The 23,296-nt window shown below is 36.4% G+C and overlaps 2 protein-coding genes across 4 annotated transcripts in view; one reads left to right on the top strand and one right to left on the bottom strand.

Moving 5' to 3' along the window:
• Positions 1-155: 155 nt before the first annotated feature.
• On the bottom strand, positions 156-21,413 carry LOC115217897. Of its 3 annotated transcripts, XM_036507887.1 has the most exons (15): positions 21,288-21,413; positions 16,307-16,537; positions 14,446-14,639; positions 12,678-12,762; positions 11,853-12,055; positions 10,387-10,471; positions 8,582-8,787; positions 7,747-7,840; positions 7,052-7,284; positions 6,414-6,507; positions 5,694-5,920; positions 4,220-4,319; positions 3,509-3,589; positions 1,966-2,029; positions 156-562 (listed from the first exon to the last, which is right to left on the bottom strand). In XM_036507887.1, the coding sequence occupies exons 2-15, from the start codon at positions 16,359-16,361 to the stop codon at positions 538-540; spliced, it is 1,746 nt and encodes a 581-aa protein (XP_036363780.1). In that variant the 5' UTR covers positions 16,362-16,537; positions 21,288-21,413; the 3' UTR covers positions 156-537. The 3 variants fall into 3 exon arrangements, 1 of the variants encoding a protein (XP_036363780.1); XR_005001479.1 differs by lacking the exons at positions 156-562; positions 1,966-2,029 and having other exon boundaries at positions 3,532-3,586; positions 5,699-5,920; XR_005001480.1 differs by lacking the exons at positions 156-562; positions 1,966-2,029 and having other exon boundaries at positions 3,571-3,589; positions 5,699-5,920.
• Positions 18,088-23,296, top strand: part of LOC115218063 (DNA ligase 3) — a 49,343-nt gene continuing 44,134 nt past the window's right edge. Inside the window, exon 1 of the mRNA XM_036507886.1 lies at positions 18,088-18,093. The gene's annotated coding sequence lies outside the window, so the exon portion shown is untranslated. The remainder of the gene's footprint in view (positions 18,094-23,296) is intronic.

Below are 23,296 nucleotides of genomic sequence, written 5' to 3' on the forward strand. Positions count from 1 at the left end.
GCCCACCCGTTTGGCTTCAAAATAACTTTTTTTTTTGTAACCACAAACTGTTCTTACTGACGTTTTGGATTTTCCTGTACTTTTTCTTAATGAAGACTGTTGCAGTGTTAACGTCTTAATAGATTTTCAGTGCAGTTCAAAACTTGAGCTTCATTTAAATGTACTGAAGTCGGCATTACACATTTGCAGCACATTCAGAGCAAACTTGAGCATCACCACACTATACTTTTAAAAGCACAACTAAAAAACAAACCCGAGCAATGCTGGGCTATACTGTTAGTTCTTCATATATTGGAGAATTACAAATTTGAGCTGACTTTTCTGATAGTGGATTTCTGCTTTCACATACATCTAGAGGGTTAAGCTGTGAAGACGTTGATCCTTGACAGGACTCAACTGAGCTGGGATTTTGCATGTAGCAATAGTCATGCTCTTCAAATCCTTGACTGGGTTCATTAATACGAACTGGAGTGTTTATTTGCATGGGGAAATAACCTTGTTCAGCAACGTCTTGAATTGTTGATGTGTTAGCATTGTTTATACTGTTCTGAGCGTATTGTATCTGCAATAGACAATATGTGTATATATATATATATATATATAATATATATATATATATATATATATATATATATTATATATATATCTTATATATATATATATATATATAATACATGGAAAGAAACAAGTTTAAAATAATGACTATTACATATTTTCCTTTACTGGAGCAAAGAATTTATATTCTAAATAAATGATACAGAAGATGGAGCATGTAAATATGTATATATATATATGTATGTATATGTATATATGTATATATGTCTATATATATGAGTATATATTATATATATATATATATATATATATATTATAATATAATATATATATATATGTGTGTGTGTGTGTGGTGGTGGTGTGTGTGTGGTGTGTGTGGTGTGTGTGTGTGTGTGTGTGGTGTGTGTGTGTGTGTGTGTGTGTGTGGTGTGTGTGTGTGTCTGTGTCTGTGTGTATAAAGAGAGAGAGAGGATTTAGAGACAAAATGCTATTTAGTAATTCGATCAATACTGAACGTTACTATCTATAAAAACCATATAGAAAGTAATTAAATATATTATAATTATTATTCTAAAAATCACAAAACAAAACAAACATTATTTCCACTACGCGCATTTCATGACCAAATATATAAATTGATAACATTAAAAGTTAATATTAATTCGATTTAAAAATATAGCCACTCTTCAGGTCAAAAAATAACATAAAATAAATGAAGATATTATATAATTAAACAATAAATATATAAATATATGTATTTTAACAGTAAATAATCAATAAAATTTAACAATAATTAGTAAAAAGTGCTGATATTCTTTTCCCATATTATCTATCAACAATATTTTAATTGAAGGTGGGTGATTACTATTAACATTTATATATCTAAGGTTTTCATTAATTTTATGGAATGGTTGGGTTTTACCTGTTATTAAATTAAAATTAGCATCTAAATAATTAACATTATAGTTCTCTTTATCTATAGTAATACCTAATCCATATCTTTAAAAAGAACTATATAGTTTCTTCTTATATATATGTTCTATTGGTGTTCTATTGGTTTTTCTCTCATTGCACAAAAAATTCTTATATATATATATATATATATATATATATATATTATATATATATATATATGTATGTATGTATGTATGTATGTGTGTATGTATATATGTGTGTGTGTGTATGTAGTATGTATGTATGTGTGTATGTATGTATGTACGTATGTATTACATATAGACATATGTATATATATATATATATATATATATATATATTATATATATATATATATATATATACATCTATATATATGTATGTATATATAGACAAATACATACATGCAAACACACACACGCACAAACTCAAGAAGGGAATAAAACAAGAGTAAAGATTAATGATATATGTGTTTACCTGATTCTGAGAACGATGATGATGATGATCAAGAATGATATGATGACTGCAAGGGTGCCAATAACTAAAGAAAAAAAAAACAATAAGATAGTCAAACAATATTTTAAGTATATTAAGTAGAAGCTAATATACCTAATGTAATTATCAAAAACAAATTGATCACCATTAAAAATTACTAATGTAATTAAAAAGAATTCATTAATTTTAATGATAATTGCCGTCAAAATTAAGGGAGACAATTCCTAGATGAAAACTGATAAAAAATTTGAATGTGGACATGCTTTAAGAAGAAAGACTGGTCATTGCCAGATATGGGAGATAAATCTAGATATATTTCGGTCTTATTAAACCTCTACAGTAATATATATTGGTATTCATTTTTACCAGACCCCAACTCTCCCTACTGCATAGTCCCATTAGATATTCTTAAAACAGTTTGAATGGTGAACTTGTCACTCCTCTTTTGGACAAGGATTACCTTTATTACTATTGATTTTTCGTTTCATCATGAGTGTAATTTTTAACTCTTAACTCCTTGTACTACATCCCAGGAGTTGTACAAACCTTGTCCCTCGTTCATTTGGAGGGATAAAGCCCTAATCCTTTCTTCCATCATTCAGTTTCATTTTGTCACAGAATTATTACAAGACTTGGAAAATTTCAATATGATTTTAGGAGTTAATTAATTCCAAGTTTTAGTGTTAGGGAGTTATTATGCTAAGTTTGTTAATTTCACTTAACTTTCTGTATTTCATTCTGATATTTTTGCTGCAGTTTTTAAACTGTCAAACACCAGCTAAATAATGGCAAATTCATTTTCCTAGTTTCTCCTTTATTTTCAAAATTAGTTAAAACAAAGGTAGAATATTTGAAATAAAAAGGGACAAACTCATTCAAACTTTCTTGGTGCAGTTATTAAACTGTTGATCGAATTCAATATTGAGTTTTGAGAAAAACCCACTCTCAAGAATAAAATCATGTTTGAGAGGAGCTAACTGTTATCCATACCTCACAATCCTATTTCTTTATTACCCACAAGGGGCTAAACACAGAGAGAACAAATGGATTAAGTCAATTACATCGACCCCAGTGCGTAACTGGTACTTAATTTATCGACCCCGAAAGGATGAAAGCAAAGTCAACCTCGGCAGAATTTGAACTCAGAACGTAACGGCATACGAAATACTGCCAAGCATTTTGTCTGGTGTGCTAACGTTTCTGCCAGCCCACCACCTTTTAGTGTAAGGGAGTTATTACGTCCACATGGATTGTGCCATGCCTCACAATCCATGACAGAACATGACCCATATTTTCAATACATGACGTTAAGTGGCTACCATTCCAGTGATAATCAAATAATTATTACAGAATTTCTAACTTCTAAATTCACCCAGAGGACATTAGATCTTCAGCTTTGAGCTCTTGTGGAAGACATTTGCCCAAGGTACCATGTAGAGGGACTGGACTTGAAAACATGGAGTTTCAGAAAGAAACTTAAATAATGAAAATATATTTGATGATAAATGAAGACAAAAATAATTACCTATTTTCATAATGTTCGTAACATTCGTAACGTTTGTAACGTGACATGATTTATTTGATTGTATTTTCTCTCCTTTCTCCTCTATAAAGTAAAGAATAAATTTTCATTAAAACTTGACAAAAATAACTCTGAAATATGCAAATATTATTATTGAACTGAGAAGTCCAATCCTGTTTCATATGAGGATTGTCCATCTGATGATTTCCATCAACTTCATCATCATCATTATCATCGTTTAATGTCCGCTTTCCATGCTAGCATGGGTTGGACGATTTTGACTGAGGGCTGGCGAACCAGACTCCAATCTAAGTTTATACAGCTGGATGCCCTTCCTAACACCAACCACTTCGAGAGTGTAGTGGGTGCTTTTACATTTAATTAAACATGGCACTTTGTTCTGGTATTCCCTCTTTCCAATAATTACACCACTCTCTCACTTCCCTCCACTATGATTTCTACATGTTTTCTCACCTCAAACTGGAATTCTTTTATTCATTTATTCTTTTATTTGTTTCAGTCATTTGACAGTGGCCATGCTGGAGCATACTCTTGGGTTGGTTGCTTCCTGCATTATCCATCCAACCAGTTGATGTTTGTGTATATGTGAGGAAAATATGTATGTGTATAAGTGTGTGTATTTATACTAATGTTGATGTCTGACATTTAAAATAAACAATATTTAAATAAGACAATTTCAGATACACTGTATACCTTTTGGTATTCGAGTAAATTCTGTCACCGAACTATTCTGCAATTTTCTTTCTTCATTTGTTTTGAATTTAAACTCTGGGTGATTCTTGGTTAAGCTTATCTGAAATGATAGATTTAAAACATCGTTAACATAGCTCAGTTGTTAAGGCACTGATAATGGTTTTCCTCAGTTCCCTGCCAAGGTGTTGATGTTGTTTGTCCCTACACTCTCTATTTGTATTTTTTTTAGTGGGGAAGACATTTTAAGTACTTTCCCACCCACCTTCCTCCAGGTCAATCAATCAATCAATCAATCAATCAAATCAATCAATCAGTCAAACAACTAATGATATTCATTACACAAAAGTTTAATAAGTAGATTCTTCGGATTGACTTTTTTAACTAGGTATTTGTGATACCTGTGCTGATGGCACGTAAAAAGCACCATCAGTACGTGGCCAATGCCAGCGCCACCATGACTGGCTCCTGTGCTGGTGGCACGTAAAAAGCACCAACCGATTGTGGCCGCCGCCAGCCTCCCCAGGCACCTGTGCCGGTAATACATAAAAAGCACCCACTACACTCTGAGTGGTTGGTATTAGGAAGGGCATCCAGTTGTAGAAACACTGCTTGATCAGACTGGAGCCTGGTGCAACCTCCTGGCTTGCCAGACCTCGGTCGAACCGTCCAACCCATGCTAGCACAGAAAACGGACGTTAAATGATGATGATATATATCTATCAACAGGTTATTGACATTTCTGATTTTTATTAGAAGACTGGCAGTCCATGCTACACTGATGGTAGAATGTAGATTTATACTGAAAAATTCATGAAATAGTCAACAATTATACACTGCTCCCACTGCTTGCAGCAGTAAGATGTAACACTTTGGGGTAGGTATTTGCAGTGAAGTGGAACAGACCAGTAAGAGTTAAGTAACATTGGAGATGAATTTTCAGTTGTTCAGTTGGGGGTGGGGAGACACTTTTTGATGGAAGTGTTCAGTTGATTACATTGACACCATCCTCCTCCTCCTCTCATCATCATCATCATCATCCTCATTTGTGTCCTGGCACCAACACTAGTGAAGATTGCCTTGCAACTTGTAAGGCTAAAGCCCTAAAGTGGCCCCTATGGAAGAGGGAGAACAGAAGAGTGGGAGGTGATTCTAGGAAGACGGATGGGGGGATGGTAAATGAGAGGTGAGGGGTGGGGAATAAGGCAAGGAACAGAATAAGAGGAAAGGGTTGAGAGAAAACAGGAGAGATAGAATTAAAAGGGGATGGGAGGGGTTTTGTGTATATGTAGTAGGGGCCAGGTCTAGAGCAGTCCATCATAATAAGAATGTTTCAGAAAAGAACTAGAAGAAAAGTTGGTTCCACTGAGAGTTTGGACCCAGCCATTTTGAAGCATGAAATTCACTCCCCTAAAACATGCAATCAGGCCCCTATCATCTTTAGATGTTTTAAAATAACTGAAGAAAATAACTTCACTTCACTGATTCTGAAGGATTTATCGAAGAAATGGAGTTTTAAGCTTGTAACTTCATCGTCTTCATACGTCTTTAGATTAAAATACATGATATGACTATCTCCGTAAAAAGTGGAACGATTCCATGTCAAGTTTCTGGAGAAAGAAGATAACTTGTCTTGAATAAATTCTACAACAAACTTTCTTTCTTGTTCTTCAGGAGAAATAACTTTCAACAGCCAATTTTTGCCTGAAAAATAAAGTTAGAAAACATGTCTTTTAGTGGTGTGTGTGTGTATAGATTTATATGTATATATGTTTATATATATATATATATATATATATATATACATACACATACACACACATACATATGTATATATATATAAAATACAAAATGGGACAAGAACGCAAAACATTCAAATAGACGATACAAAAAACACGGACGGGTCATTCGAAGCCTCTAATCTTCAGTCAAGAACCGGATCATCCTTGCAATTTTGGCTGATTAATAATGCTACACATAATTACCAATGATTAAAATTCTTAAGATCTTCACATTAAGTAAACATAGAAAAATAGATATGTGAATTCCATGCAAATTATTCCTTAAATATCCTTAATTTCAATTTCAAATTTCTGATGCTGCTTTGAATTATTACAAAATGGTTAACTCCCTTGTAATAGCTGCACCCATTAGAGGGACCACATGTGTTTCATTTAGTTGTTGAATGAAATCTTACTTTTCCATAGTTTACACGAATATTTAGCTGGGATTGTCTTAGTGATGTTAACACAACCATATTCTTCTCCAGTACGTATTCCTGTCATAACAATCTGAAAAATGTTTAGAGAAAACTTTAAGCTCGTTAGTTTAATTATAGATTCAGATTAACAAAAATGTCAACATTGATAAAAGGGAAATCCTTTGAGAGCGCAACCTGTTCACTGTGCGGCAGCGAATTTTGTCAGTGAACAGGTTTGGTAGCCTTCAACTAACACTATCTCCTCCGAGACCCTGCAACGCAAGTTGACCAAAATTGAGAGTATGATAGAAGAAGGGTTGCTCTTCCTTCCGTAGAAGAAAAAACATTCAAATCAGACCATGTCAACACCAAAAATTATTTACATCAAAACGGTGATTTTTTCCTATGAAAATTCCTACATTTTACAATTTTTTTGACTGCTGTGTCACCATTTTTTGGTGTATTTCAACCAGAAAAATATTCACTTAAAGAGAATAACAAACTACATAATGCAAAATTTTTACTATTAAAAAATTCCAATTCTAAAGGGCCGAAACAAACCTGAGCAACGCCGGGTGATACTGCTAGTAAGTAAATAAGTAAAATAAAAAAGCAAACATGGTGAAAATTCTCACTTTGGATATGTCAAAAGATTCGTTATAATCTTCAAAGTATATTTCAACCTCATCAATGCTTACGGTTCCAATATTGGTAGAAGCAGAGAATGTGGGGGAATAAGCTGACTTTCTGAATGTTAGTTCTTGTGAAGAGTTTGTTCCATTGCTGGTCACTCCAACAAATATCGTTACCTGTGTGACGAGGCTAATTAGTTTGGAATGAGAGGTTAGTTCTATTATCCACATAAGATCTGCAAAAAAAAGAATAAAATAAAATAAAAATACAATAAAAAATGGTATAGTAGTTGTGATACATTAAAAGAAAAGTACTGTAAATACATACATACATATATACATACATACATACATACATACATGTGTGTATGTGGAAGGGGTGTTTGCATCTCCAAGTCTTGATGCTGAGCAATAGTTGTAAACGAGTACCACCGTCATACAAGCGGTGGCCTTCACTTCAAACCTGATGTGAAAATGTGTAATTTTATATCATTTGATTGGAAACTGGTTTCAGAGTTGGGAAGATTTAACTCTTGATAATAACATCAACACATCAACATGGATCATTTAGAATTTCCTCTGCTCACTCTCTCTTTTTTTTTACCATTAACATCTTGTAAAAGCCACACAGGCAGCAAAGTAGAACTACTTCATAGTTTCTAATAAAGTGACATAAGAAATGCCTTCTATCAACTTACCATTTCTCAATGAACACTCATTGTAAGGATTACTTTGGTTAAGAATATCACTACAGGAATATATCTTGGTAGTTTCCATGTTCTTCAGTTTGATCTAAAGTAAAAGAAAAAAAAACAAACAAAATTGTGTCATCTGGAGTTACCTTGGTTTAGACAGGTGTTGTTTTGTTCTGGATCCAGTAATTAAACAGATGAGAAATACCTGACTTATCCATCTACTCAGCAATTTCACCTCTACTTGAACTGAAATGTTTTCTCAAATATTGAAAAAAAAGACCATCTTTACAGGGCTCAAGAGCACCATCCGAGCATGATCATTGCCAGAGCGGCTAACTGGCTTCCATACCAGTGGCATATAAAAGGGCACCATTCAAGCATGATCGTTACCAGCGTCGCCTTACTGGCACCTGTGCCAGTGGCATGTGTAAAAAGATTCAAGCGAGGTCATTGCCAGTACTGCCTGACTGGCCCCCGTGCTGGTGGCATGTAAAAAGCACCGACTAGACTCTCGGAGTGGTTGGCATTAGGAAGGGCATCCAGCTGTAGAAACTCTGCCAGATTAAGATTGGTGCCTGGTGCGGCCATCTGGTTCACCAGCCCTCAGTCAAATTGTCCAACCCATGCCAGCATGGAAAGCAGACGTTAAAAGATGATGATGATGATGATGATGATATGTGTGCATACATGTATATATCTTACTGTATTTTCTCAAATCTAGAAACCCTGGAAACAAAATATAAACTGAAGTTGAATCAGCCAGTTGTATTCCTTTGTAACTGGAAAAAAAAAAAAGAAAAGAAAATAATATATAAATAAAAATAAAGGGTTTACTCACAATCTTTTCCGGACAAGATTTTCCTGTGGTTAATAACTCTGTTCTTGACTTTCTATTCCTTTTCGTGGGCAGAAACAATGATGCGTTTGATGTCGTAGAATTTGTTTTAAACATTATATTCTTTTCACCATAAGGCCTTATCTCAATGGAATAGTCATAACTGTCGTTTATCTCTCTATGTATAAATTTAAGGTTCCAGTGTGTCCCTAGAAATTAATAGAAAAAATTTGGCATCAATGACAGCAAAATTTCAAAATTAATAAACTTCAAAGGATAATTGTGATTATAATGAGGGATATTTAGAATGAAACTATCAACATATGATCAAAAAGACATTTATTTTCTCTGCTTTTCCATCATAGATTTATTACACTTCTTTTCATTTAAAATCTATTTAGATTTCAACTCTAACGGATCCGGCACCTTTCGTGGAAGCTTTCACCCGCTTCTTAGGACCGACTGACCCATGCTCGACCGCCGTTGGCACGGAACCCTTCTCCACTTCGGTCTTCAAAGGTCTCTGGACAACCGATGCTGGTGCGTTTATGTCCCCGTTACTTAGCGGTTCGGCAAAAGAGACCGATAGAATAAGTACTGGGCTTACAAAAGAATAAGTCCCGGGGTCGAGTTGTTCGATTAAAGGCGGTGCTGCAGCATGGCCGCAGTCAAATGACTGAAACAAGTAAAAGAGTAAAAGAGAGTAAAAGAGAGATTTATTTATTCGTTTGTATAGTAAACAATGGCATGAGAAGATTTAAAAACTTTAAATAGTCATATGTGTAAATTGTACACATACTATCTCTGGTAGTTTGGTACCAAATGCACTAAACAGTGCTTTTCAAACTACCATAAATCCTCGAGTATAATCCGCATTTTTTCCCCAAAATTTAAAGGTCAAAATCCTTAGTGCGTACTATATACAAGGTTAGAAATGAAAAGTATTTTCTAAGCAATGTCCACGTCTCTGTTTGCTGTCCGGCAATGTTTATTCAGACGTATTTTGTGATGTCGGGCACGAAAATACCTTAAGCTAAGCCTGAAAGCAATGAAGTCATAAAAGAATCATCCATAACTTGCAATAAGCAACATTTATTAAACCTTATTACTGTTATTTATTTATTTTCTGCAAACAAAATGCACAAAAAAGCTACATGTTTACATTATGTTATATATACAATAATAATAAAGGACATTATCGTATAAATTTTTAGAAATCAAGGACATTATATAGACCTCCTTGACTCAAGTTAGAGAAGATGTGCGTATTGTACACAAGGTTTAGGTTTTTCAGAGGTACAGCCCCCTAAAAATCCTCTGCGTATTTTACTCAAGGGCGGATTATACTCAAGGATTTACGGTATTTTAAATATCATCCTTTTTCTCTTCCTAATACTTTTTAAATACACCTTGCTCTATATTTTTAATGTATAAACATTAAAAATACCCGGGTGTGGCTGAGGGGTTAAAAAGCTTGCTTTGCATCCAGGTGTTTTCAGGTTCAGTCCCTGTGCTCAATAACCTTAGGCAAGTTTCTTCTACTATAACTCTACTCTGACCAGAATCTTCTGAGTGGATTTGGTAGACAGAAATAGAAAGATATCTGTAAGATATTTGTTGTGTGTGTGTGTGTGTGTGTGTGTGTGTGTGTGTGCCTGTGTGTGTGTATATGTGTGTGTGTGTGTGTGTGTGTGTGTGTGTGTGTGTGTGTGTGTGTGTGTGTGTGTGTTATGGGTATTCCTTAAGTAGGTTAAGAGAGAAAACAAAGTAAAAAAAGAGAAGAATAAAGAATAAAGCAAAAGTCTTGCATTCTTCTAATTTCTGGTTTCCAGGACAACCTGACAGGCCCTCAATAGCATACATTTCTTGAAGATCTTCATTTTGAGCAAATACCTGAAATAGAATTATTCAACAAAGTTAGCAACAGTGCAATGTATAAAATAGTTTGATTGTGATGATGATGATGATGATGATGAGACGGAGGATGAACATCATCATCATCATCATATATCTATTACTAAACAATTAAAAAATTAAGAAATTGGAAAGTCAAATAAGGATGTTGGAGGTTGCCCAATGGAATTCGGTATATGCACTGTGCAGTGATTTAGGTTGCAATTAGATCTGTGGAAAAATTTGAAGGTATGAAAACAGTGGTGGTTGCATGTACCTAGGGCCTCATTATACTTATTTAGTAGTATTGAAAATGATAATGAAGAATTATTCAAAATTTCTGACTGCCAATAGAGAAAAGAGCTGGTTTCTAACCTCAAAGCTCCTTCATTGGAATTTCAACATCAACAACAGGATATTTTTGTTTGTATGTATGGCGCGTAAAAAGCACCCACTACACTCACGGAGTGGTTGGCGTTAGGAAGGGCATCCAGCCGTAGAAACATTGCCAGATCAGACTGGGCCCGGTGCAGCCTTCTGGCTTCCCGGACCCCAGTTGAACCGTCCAACCCATGCTAGCATGGAAAGCGAACGTTAAACGATGATGATGATGATGATGATGATGTGGAATGCCTCTTTTAGGCATAACTTACATGCTGAGAGATGTTCCTGCCTCGAGGCTTTCACTCTACACACACCAGCTCAATATGATTCATCTTGTTGCTTGTATATGTAATTGTATAACATTCTCTCTGTTTTTGTTTTTTTTGTTTTTGTTGTTGTACACATTTGCTTGTTTTCTCCCCCAAAATTTAATACTCTTAGCTTAGATTTTTGGGGACAACCAGATTTGAACAGTCTCAAGTGTAACCAGCCAAAACTGTAAGGATGATTTGGAAACTTGACTGATGAGAGAAGACTGCAAATGACCCCATCCTTGTTTTAACCTGTCCATTTTTTTGTTGTGTTCCTGTCTGTCTTTGAATCATTTATCTGTTCAGATGTTTTGTTGTCATCTGTTGCAGTCTTGTTCCATATTTTTGGATCTATATATACATAGAGTGGTGTATGAACCCTTTTGCTCACTTTGTGAGTAAGTATGTATCTAAATTCCACGTGACTCTTTTACTCTTTGTTTAGTCCCCCTCGGGCTTTCTTCTTTCTTTCCTCTTTTCCTTTTCTTGCTCCCTCTTTCTCACATTTCTTTTCCTCTTCATTTATCTCCCTTGTACCTTTCTCTGATTCATATATGTGCATGCATGTATATATCTTACTGTATTTTCTCAAATCTAGAATCCCCGGAAACAAGTAATAAATTGAAGTTGAATCAACTGGAAAAAAAAAGAAAAGAATATATAAATAAAATAAAGGGTTTACTCACAATCTTTTCTGGCCAAAATTTTCCTGTAGTAAATAACTCTATTCTGGACTTTCTATTCATTTCCGTAGGCAGAAACAATGTGTTTGATGTCCTAGAATTTGTTTTAAACACTATATTCTCTTCACCATAAGGCCTTATCTCAAACGAATAGTCATAACTGTCGTTTATCTCACTATGTATAACTTCAAGGTTCCAGTGTGTCCCTAGAAATTAATAGAAAAAAACTTGACATCAATGACAGCAAAATTTCAAAATTGATAAACTTAAAAGGATAATTGTATAATTGCTTGATAATCATTAACAATTGCAATGAGACATTTCTTGCTTTCTCCATCAAAACATGAAATTCCAATTAATTAAGAATTCTTTTGCATCGATTATTCAGTACATCAACCCTTAAAATATTTTTCCAAATTCTTAAAATCAGAACATTACTGCTTAAGCCATTTTAGAAAATATAATTTTTATATTGAACATTAGCCGAAAGAGTTGTTGCAAATTTCCATAATGATTCGTGATTGATTGGAGATATTGACTTTACATTTGATTTTGTTTCTAATTGCTGACAGCACAACTGTGAATTGAACCTCTAAATGTAGAATAATGTGTCTTTCCAAGGGATTGAATAGCAACAATAAAGTCTGGTCTCATAAAATTGATCTTAGCAGTTGAGCAAAGTAATCTTACAATTATTATGCTGTGTGTGTGTGTGTGTGTGTGTGTGTGCATGTGTGTGTATGTTAAGAGTATTCCTTAAGGAATTTAAAAGAGATAGAAAAGCGAAAAAGAAAAGAATAAAGAACAGTTCTAAAGCAAAAAGCTTACATTTTTCTAACTTTTGGTTCCCATGACATTGTGACAGGCACTCTAAAGCATACATTTCTTGAAGATCTTTATTTTGAACAACTGCCTAAAAGAGAAATTATTCAGCGAAAATTAGCAACAGTGCAATGTGTAAAATAGTTTGATTGTGATGATGATGATGATGATGATGATGATGATGCTCCTTGAGAGTTTTTCTCTGGTACCACACCATTACCAGCTTATCTTTTCCTTGATACTCTCATCCTCTCTTATATAAATGTGGGGTAGCCAGGCATCTTCACTACAGCAAGACACCTCTATCTTTGCTTGTCCCTCGCATAAAATCACCTCTCCACCCACTTAAATATTCTTTTCTCCTCTAGGCACAAGGTCCGAAGTTTTTAGGGAGGGGGGCCAGTTAATTAGTTCGACCCCCCCAGTATGCAACTGGTACTTAATTTATTGACCCCCAAAAGGATGAAAGGCAAAGTTGATCTCGGCAGAATTTGAACTCAGAACATAAAGACAGACAAAATACTGCTAAGCAATTTGCCCGTTGTGTTAACGTTTCTGCCAGTTCGCCACCTTTAGCGTGGCAGTGATTCTGTCAGCTCCCTGCCTTAAGTATCATGGCAAATACAACACTTCTTTTATAAAACAGATAATAAATAAGAATAAATAAGAATGAAAGGCAAAGTCCTCCCACTTAAATTTTGTCCCCACTTCTTTGAGAGATTTCCCTTTTTTCTTGTCGTTTCCTGTCTTACAACTTACTTGGCAACCTCACATATTCAAAAGTGGTTGGCATTAGGAATGGCATCGAGCCATAGAAACCACACCAAAATAGACAATGGAGTTTGGTGTAGTTTCAAGTAGGGAACCCGTGCTAGTGCGGAAAACGGACGTTAAACGATGATGATGTATAACAAAAGGGGTTATAACAAAAGGGTTGTAACAAAAGGGTTATAAGAAAAGGTTATTAAGAAAGGTTGTAACAAAGGTTATAACAAAAGGGGTTATAATAAAAGGGTTGTAACAAAGGTTATAACAAAAGGGGTTATAATAAAAGGGTTGTAACAAAAGGTTATAACAAAAGGGTTATAACAAATGCTTTCCGTTAAGGTTGTAGTTGTGGCTGTGCCAGTTCTATGGAAATGACACCCATGTGTCATGGTCGTTGCTGGTGCCATATAAATGGCATCTTTGAACCATAGTCATGGTCGTTTGCTGCTGGTTGTAGTTGTGGTCAAGGATGGCATCATGTAAATGATACTTGGGCATCAGAGTTGTGGTCATCAATGGTGCCAGGTAAATTGGTCCCTTGGAAATCATGGTCGTTGGTCGTAGTCTTTGCCAATGCCATGCAAATGGCACCAATGAATTATCGGAGTTGCTACTAGTGCCATGTAGACAGTACCTATTTGGGAATCATAGTCCTGGTTGCTGCCAGTGTCGGTGGCACGGAAAAGCGCCCATTGCACTCCTGGAATGGTTGGCATTAGGAAGGGCATCCAGCTGCAGAAACCAAGCGAAATCAGATTGCAACCTGGTGCAGCTCTCCAGTCCATCAGCTCCAATCAAACTGTCTAACCCATGCCAGCAGGGAGAGTGGACATTAAATGATGATGATGATTTGTAATTAAATTAATGAGTAATTCTAATGAATTTGTCAATTTCAGTGTGTGTGGGCACACACCTAGCACACCCAAAATTTATGCCCTTTGTATGTTTGCATATTTGTGTTTGTGTATGTTTGCTAGTGAGTGTATATATATTTTGATTTAATTACCTTATAACCAGTATGCTCGTTAACTTCAATAGAACTTGGCTTTTCTCTACTGTTTAATTCAAAATTATTGTTGAAGCATTTTTGCAACTCTAAACTTCTTGTGGTTTTCGATTCATTGTTCAAAGTAACTGCGGCTGAGTAGTAATATGCCTCAAAGAAACAAATTTCTACGTTCCACGTTGTGTTCTGGGCATCTGGCAAATAAATTGAGAAAGAAAAGACATTACCGATATATTTTTTCAAAAATCCAAACATTTTTCAATGTGAATGAATACAGTGAGAAAACTCACATGATACACTGGAATTGGTTTTGAAAATAGCATGAAAATCTGAATAACCATGTAAACCTGAATTCTTCCTACGTTTTCACTCAAGAAAAAAATGCTTTATTTTTACTTGTTTCCTTTATGAATCAAGAATAAATCTGATTGTATCATTATCTAATTATGATTTTTTTTTTTTTTTGCAATATCCACTCATATTTCATGATTGAGTGGTTAATGTTAATGTTAGGGAAGGCAGCAAGCTGACAGAAATGTTAGCACAATGTTGAAATACTGTGCCTTCATCAATTAAGTTGGAAAATGTGGGAAGAGCTGGACGAAGAGGGTCATGACGTCAATGGTCAAGGAACTGACCGGAAAAGGAAGTGCGAAAGGAGAAGTGGAGCGAGAGAGGTGAGTGTCAGGATCTTGTATGATCAAGGCCATAGTGGAGAGGACACACATATCACCGCTGAAAGCAGTATTCTGGTACAACATGCTGCTCCAATCAGGTCAGGGCAAAGAGTCCGTGCCACATAGAATGATATTCAAATATGAATGGTGGCATCCAAGTAAACCATCAAGATGCCCTGTAGAAGAGTGGGGACCCATCTTTGTGGAGGTGGGAGATGAAGTCTGGGTGAAGCCACCAAAGGCTCAACTCAGTGGAACAGAAGAATAGGGATGGCTGTCAATTCCAAAAACAACAGTTCTGTGGATGGAATTCAACATCATGTCTTAGATGTTCGTAGGATTGTCGCTCCGTCAGATGATGACTGTGGTGAAGAGGAAGAGAATGAGGTTCCCAGCTTAAGAAGATCACAACGTGCAAGGTTGTAGTTGTGGTCAAGGATGGCATCACGTGGGTGGTAGATTTCGACATGGAGTGAAGTGAAGAAGTGATCGTTGAGGTCAGTGGAGCATTTGGAGATGAGCCAGAAGAAAAGTGTCATGATGTCAATGGTCAAGGAACTGACCGGAAGAGGAAGCATGAGAAGGGAAGTAAGGGGAAAGAGGCGAGCATCAGGCTCTTTTTGCCCACCAGAGGCATCGTGAACGGACGTCAGGGGATTCGTTTCCTGGTTGGTCAGATAGCAGCTGCTTATACTGGGTGACAGGGGTAGGGCAGGATTGCCGGAGAGATTACTGCTTGATAGGGGTCGATGAGAGAGGAAGGTAGGTAAACCTCTTTTCATTTTCCATGCCTTGCAGAAAATAATAAAGAATTTGGTAAAATAATATTGTCATTATAAAAACTGTTATTTAGAACAAAATTTAACATGAAATTTTGACTGAGGGTTTTAATTTGGACCACTTTAAAGGAGTAGATTTGTTTCATACAACTAGGTACAATCTCAAGTAATTAAACCAAGCAATGGATGAAGTCAACCCCGCAAGAACAGGAACAGAAATACTTCCACAGGATCCCCAACAATCAAATTCTACTCCATAGACTTTGGTCGACATGTCACTATTGTACAAGACACTAACTAATCCAAAGTGACATACAGTGGAAACTGACCTGAAGACAAACTCCTTGACCATTCACAGCCAGACACAATGATTGCGCAAAGGAATAAATAACAAAGAGGACTTACCTGTAAAATGAGGAAAGGTGAAGAATAAAATACTCCAAAAGGAAAGAACCAACATGGTAGTAAATAGAAATGAATTAGGTATTCTTGACAAATAATGGTTTTCCTTTTATTTATTTTTTTTGAGATCTTGGCTGAGGCTAAACAAAGTTGATTAGAATTTCTACATCAAATGTTCTTAAAGACAGGTATTATTAATTGCTTTACTTTCATCCATTTAGCTGTATTTACAAACTGCAAAGGAAAAAAATAAGATATAGTCTTTTGATGTTTTATAATTCTTGGTACATCAAATAATTCAGAGTTTATGGTGGGAGGAAAATACAGAATTGAATGTTCAGAGGAAATCTGAGGATTTAAAAAAAATGTTTAAGTAATATTACTGCTTCTCAGTTATTGCAATATATTTCACAGTAATGATGAAATCATTAATACCTGAATGATTGATGTATGTACTCAGAAGATGTTGTTTTGTCCCACAGGCAACCTTCAAATTTTTCAATCCAAAGGTTTTTTTAAGCCAATATTTTGTCTGTTTTGAGTTTCACCATTCCAAAAACGAATATGCTTATGTGTGTGTGTGTGTGTGTGTGAAAAGAGAAAGAGAGTCAATGCATAAGATTGAGAAAATGTCAACATAGAAAACACTTGGCAGTGCTCAAATGACTTGAACTTACACTCTGATATTGTCACCGAGGATCAAGTCAGTAGGGTTATGGCTATAAGGGGAATCAAAGTGAGCAGATATGGAGGCAATGATTCAAATAAGCAACTTTCAGTTTCCGTGTACCAAATCCACTCACAAGGCAATAGTAGAAGACACTTGCCCAAGGTGCCACGCAGTTTGACTGAACCCAGAACCATGTGGTTGGTAAGCAAGCTACTTACCACATAGCCACTCCTGCACCTGTGTATATATATATGTGCAAAAATTATTATAATTATAAACATAATTATAATTAGGGCTTAGCAAAATTGCTTCACCACATACCAAAATTTACAAAAGCAGTTGAATCCTATTTTACTACCATATCTCCCAAACAGCAATACTCTCAACACATTCAGGCAAAGATAAAAAAATAACAAATCCACCCAGCGTTGATTAACTATATACACGTTTCTGGATTAAAGATATGTAAAATAACTCATACTTTATTTTACATATCTTTAATCCAGAAACGCATATATATATTTCTTTACTGCCCACAAGGGGCTAAACACAGAGGGGACAAACAAGGACAGACAAACAGATTAAGTCGATTATATCGACCCCAGTGCACAACTGGTACTTAATTTATCGACCCCAAAATGATGAAAGACAACGTCGACCTCAGCGGAATTTGAACTCAGAACGTCTGTCTTAATCAAAGCTGGGTGGATTCGTTATTTTTTTTCTCTTTGCCTGTGTGTGTTGAGAGTATTGCTTTCTGGGAGATAAGGTAGTAAAATAGTATATAACTGCTATTTCTAAATTTCGGTATGTGATGAAGCAATTTTGCTAAGCGCTAATTACATGGCACTGGCACAGGTCTCTTGTTGGCCAATCCTCTTCAGCAGAGGATGCAGCCTGGGCTTTAGTAGAAAGCATTTGCCCAAAGTGCTGCACGGAGGGATTGAACCCAAGCTGCCTTAAAATAGAAAAAACTGTATTCACAATAGAACATTTGATATTTGATTCCCAGCACATGGTATAGGGTCTGTATCCTATTTCTTTACTACCCACAAGGGGCTAAACACAGAGAGGACAAACAAGGACAGACAAACGGATTAAGTCGATTATATTGACCCCAGTGCGTAACTGGTAATTATTTAATCGACCCTGAAAGGATGAAAGGCAAAGTCGGCCTCGGCAGAATTTGAACTCAGAACGTAAAGACAGACGAAATACTGAAAAGCATTTCACCCGGCGTGCTAACATTCTATATCCCATTGCAGGAACGTCCTTGAACAAGATACTTCACTAACCTTGTCTCTATCTCATCCCCTCTCTTTCTCACTCTTTCTCTTTTTATTTATGCATCCAAATGACCTCAATTAAAGATAATTGGCAATTTTGATATACGAGAAACATCCTGTATGAAACATGTCAAATGTCGGGTTGTACTAAGGTGACAGCCTTGCATGATAGCCTTCCCTTTCGTTTGTATCTTCCCATTTTTTCCTTTCGAGCAAACGAAATGATGTTTGTTCATTTTTGGTGAACTCGTTATCTAATTGATGATCTCAGCAATTAAATTTGTGAAAGTGTGTGTGTGCGTATGTGTGTGTGTGTGTGTGTGTGTGGTGTGTGTGTGTGTGTGCGTGTGTGTGTGTGTGTGTGAATTTGTGAAACTCCCCGAGTCAGCTAAATAGTTCTGGGGTCAACACAGTAATGGCTCTTGTCCCTGTGAATCAGCATCAAGGCTCGTAACAGCTTAAGAAATATTATGTAACTATATAACTCAGCAGTGAGTTGTTTTGAATGGAAAATCTCAGAATAGAAAAGGGGAGAAGCTTCAATTTGACTAAATGAATATCTGTATGAGAAGTAAGTATGACCGTGATGGTACATAGCTTAGTGTACCATCATGACTGAAGCAAGTAAAGAAATAAAGGAAATAAAGGAATATATATACATATATATATATATATATCATCATCATCATCATCATCGTTTAAAGTCCGCTTTCCATGCTAGCATGGGTTGGACGGTTCAACTGGAGTCTGGGAAGCCAGAAGACTGCACTAGGCCCAGTCTGATCTGGCAATGTTTCTACAGCTGGATGCCCTTCCTAACGCCAACCACTCCGTGAGTGTAGTGGGTGCTTTTTACGTGCCACCGACACAGGTGCCAGGGGAGGCTGGCAGCGGCCACAATTGGTTGGTGCTTTTTACATGCCACCAGCACGGAGGCCAGGCAAGGCTGGCAATGGCCACGATCGGATGGTGTTTGTTACATGCCACCGGCATGGAGGCCAGTCGATGCAGCGCTGGCTACGGCCATGTTCAGATGGTTCTCTTATGTGCCACCAGCACTCAGCGCTTGCCGCCGGCACTCAGCGCTTATATATATATATATCAAAGGCTGGTTAATTGGCAGCTCATTACAGCTGTTTCTTACATAATTTTTAATAGAAGAATGAGAACATTCCATCATTATAAAAGACTAATCATCAGATGAGAAGTAATTTTAGAAAATAAAATAGTTTACAGGAATACAGCAGGGATATGTCTGTTGAGGCTAAGCTACGAATGGGAGAAACATGCACACACACACCACACACACACACACACACACCACACACTCACACACACACTCACACACAGATGGTTCAAATGTACAGAAAACAAAAGCCAGACATGTGAGGGAACAACAAGCAGATGTTTGACACTTGGGAAAAATGGAAAAGACTTTAGGGTTTTGAGCCTACAGACTTCATCAGGGAGGGATGAGAGGAATAGAATGGAGGGGAGAAAAAAAATGTGTTAACCCTTTTGTGTATTTATTTGAAATAATACTTTGTGTTTCTTTCAATTACCTTAAATATAACAAAAAATTTAGTAAAATAACTTAGTTATCGTTCATCTAGTGTAAGGAACATTAATTGTGACTAAGTTTTGGTGGACGATTTTAATTCAAAACTTACGAAAACAAGACATTTGTACTACAGAGCCAGAGGTGGTTTCAGCCAGGTTGGTAACGAAAGGGTTAAGATTAATGGATTGACATGCATGGAAAATATTGAACAAAGCGCAGGAGTGGCTGTGTGGTAAGCAGCTTGTTCACCAACCACATGGTCCCGGGTTCAGTCCCACTGCATGGCACTTTGGGCAAGTGTCTTCTACTGTAGCCTCAGGCCGACTAATGCCTTGTGAGTGGATTTGGTAGACGGAAACTGAAAGAAGCCTGTCGTATATATGTATATATATGTATGTGCGTGTATGTTTGTGTGCCTGTATTTGACCCCCTAGCATTGCTTGACAACCGATGCTGGTGTGTTTATGTCCCCGTTACTTAGTGGTTTGGCAAAAGAGACCGATAAAATAAGTACTGGGCTTACAAAAGAATAAGTCCCAGGGTCGAGTTGCTCGATTAAAGGCGGTGCTCCAGCATGGCCGCAGTCAAATGACTGAAACAAGTACAAGAGAGTAAAAGAGAGTAAAAGAGAGATATGCCAATAAAATGTCTAAGAAGCACTGGCTATTGTCAAATGAATTCCAGTTCCAACATCCAAAGAAGATTTTGCAGTGCATTTAGTGGAATACAATAGACATTGTTCACTTTGAATTATTGGAAAAAGGGAAAAGTATCACCACAGAATTCTATTTTGCCAACAACTTGAATGTGTCTATCAACTTTTGCTCAAAACAACAATCAGATCCTGTCAAGGGAGAGGAACTCATCCTGCAACATGATAAATAATTTCAAATTTTGGCACAAGGCCAGTTGTTTTTGAGGGGAATGACTAGTCAATTACATCGACCCCACTACTTGACTGGTACTTGTTCTATCAACCCCTAAAAGATAAAAAGTAAAGTCAAGCTTGGCGGAATTTGAATTCTACAACATAATGCATAGTCGCATTCAGTGAAGATAAGCTAAAATTTTTTAAAAAATGGATAAAATCATTGGGCGAGGAAGCTCTGTCTCACCCTCTTTAATCACCAGACCTAGTGCCATCTGATGTTTACTTATTTAGATCACTTGGACATTTTACCAGTGGAAAACCATTCAAAAGCAGAGACAGTTTTGAAACACCATAAACATTTTCTTTTCTGAAGAATCTAAATTTTTGCCTGAGAAATCAGAAAAACTGGTTTAGAAATGGTAAAAATGCTATTCCTTATGATGGCAATTATATTTTGAAGGAATAAATATATTTACGATATGAATTATGATAATTTGAACTCATTACTCAAAATGCAACATTACTTTTTGGTAGCTCTGATATAACAAAGGAAAAGATTCAAAATAATTAATGATTTAAGCTGATTAATAACTTACATTTTGTCTGCAAGAATTCGTCTCTTGTTCCTTTTTTCCTGTCTTTTCATGTCACTCCCTCACTTTGTTTACACATACACAAATCCATATATTTACAAATGCATGTATGTATGTATATATACATACATACACACATATATATTGTGAGAGAGAGAGAGAGCAAGAGTGGGAGAGAAAGAGAGAGAGAGAGAGAGATAAATAGATAGATGAATTCTTTTCTATTTTAGGCACAAGGCCTGAAAGTTTTGGGGAGGTGGCCAGTCAATTAGATCGTCCCCCAGTATGCAACTGGTACTTAATTTATCAACCCCGAAAGGATGAAAGGCAAAGTCGACGTCAGCAGAATTTGAAACCAAGATGTAAAGGCAAATAAAATACTGCCAAACATTTCGCCTGGCATGCTAACGTTTGTCAGCTCGCCGCCTTAAATGGACAGATTGACAGACAGACAGACAGGTATTGAAAATCAGGATAAAGGGATAAACACTGATCAAAAGAGACAAGGTAATTCCAAACCAATGAAAGGCAGAGAGAGACAAGTCGGCAGTTGTTTGTAACTGTGAATGTTTCCAAATAAAGCCAAATAAAATTTTGCTAATTTAAACCTAATTAAAACCAGGATGACAATTAATTCTGCTCTTAATGATCTTTACTAATTATGTGTAATATCAAAGAGTTAAATGATGTATAAAGAAATTAGGATGTTCACATTGTGCTCCAATAACGAACAATTACACACGCACATACACACACACACACGCACACACACACACACACACACACGCACACACACACACACAACACACACACACACAAAGACACACACACATAATGAAATGTACTGTGATGGGACTCAACTAAAAAAGTACTCCATCTGGTGAGAGATTAATATTATTTATTTGAAGGATACAATACATGTTTTTAAGTGCTGCTAATAGTTTCATATGTTGAGAGATACTCAACCATATAATCATCAGGCACAAACCACATATCCTAACGAATTAAAAATTGAATGGGAGAAGAAACGTGAAAAGTTGGGTACAAAGCATATAGGAAATGTGGTCAGTAAATTTCATTTACGAATATATATTTTTCAGAAAGTTATGAGAAAATAAATTTGGAGACGGATTGGGGCATCAAACTGTAGTTATGCCTCAAATGTCTGCGGTTGTGTGCCGGCGGAATTCTAGTTTAAGCACCCCTATAACCCGTCATAACTTTTTTAGTTTTTGGAATTTTCAAAAAATCTTTTCAACTTAGTCTTCTGGAATGGAAGCACTCCGTCGGTTACGACAATGAGGGTTCCGGTTGATCCGATCAACGGAACAGCCTGCTCGTGAAATTAACGTGTAAGTGGCTGAGCACTCCACAGACACGTGTACCCTTAACGTAGTTCTCGGGGATATTCAGCGTGACACAGAGAGTGACAAGGCCGGCCCTTTGAAGTACAGGTACAACAGAAACAGGAAGTAAGAGTGAGAGAGTACAGCAGGGATCACCACCATCTCCTGCCGGAGCGTCGTGGAGCTTTAGGTGTTTTCGCTCAATAAACACTCACAACGCCCGGTCTGGGAATCGAAACCGCGATCCTACGACCGCGAGTCCGCTGCCCTAACCACTGGGTCATTGCGCCTCCACACTTAGTGTTCTACACACCAGAATTCACACGACTATATATATAGGTGTGATTTAAGGGCGCTTTAGCTGTTGTTTTTAGCACATTCCACAACCATCTGATACCGCCTTCGTCTCTTTGTCACTGGCATTTATTGATGTTTTACAATATTTTTCTCCCCATAAACACACTTAATAGAATGATGATGCACCCAAAAGTTGGGTACTCCTTAAGAAGAGTGGTCCCGGTGCGCGCACTCGCGTATACTCGCGCTAGCTAGTCGTGACTAGTCGATCCTTACTTTGTGTTTTTGTGTTCTATTTGCTTTGTTTAAAAAAATTAAACAATTTTTTTACTTTGCTAGGTAGTCGTTGTAGGTTCGACTAGTCACGAC

This window comes from Octopus sinensis, linkage group LG12 (genome assembly GCF_006345805.1).
Source record: "Octopus sinensis linkage group LG12, ASM634580v1, whole genome shotgun sequence".
NCBI lineage: Eukaryota > Metazoa > Mollusca > Cephalopoda > Octopoda > Octopodidae > Octopus > Octopus sinensis.

Bases quoted from the DNA above. Each gene is read 5' to 3' on its own strand.
- LOC115217897 (XM_036507887.1), bottom strand. From the start codon at position 16,361: ATGTTGGTTCTTTCCTTTTGGAGTATTTTATTCTTCACCTTTCCTCAT. The intron at 7,285-7,746 runs GTAAGTTGATAG...TTTTTTTTGCAG, and splicing joins TGAGTGTTCATTGAGAAATG to ATCTTATGTGGATAATAGAA. The intron at 5,921-6,413 runs GTAAGATTTCAT...TTTATTTTTCAG, and splicing joins TTCGTGTAAACTATGGAAAA to GCAAAAATTGGCTGTTGAAA.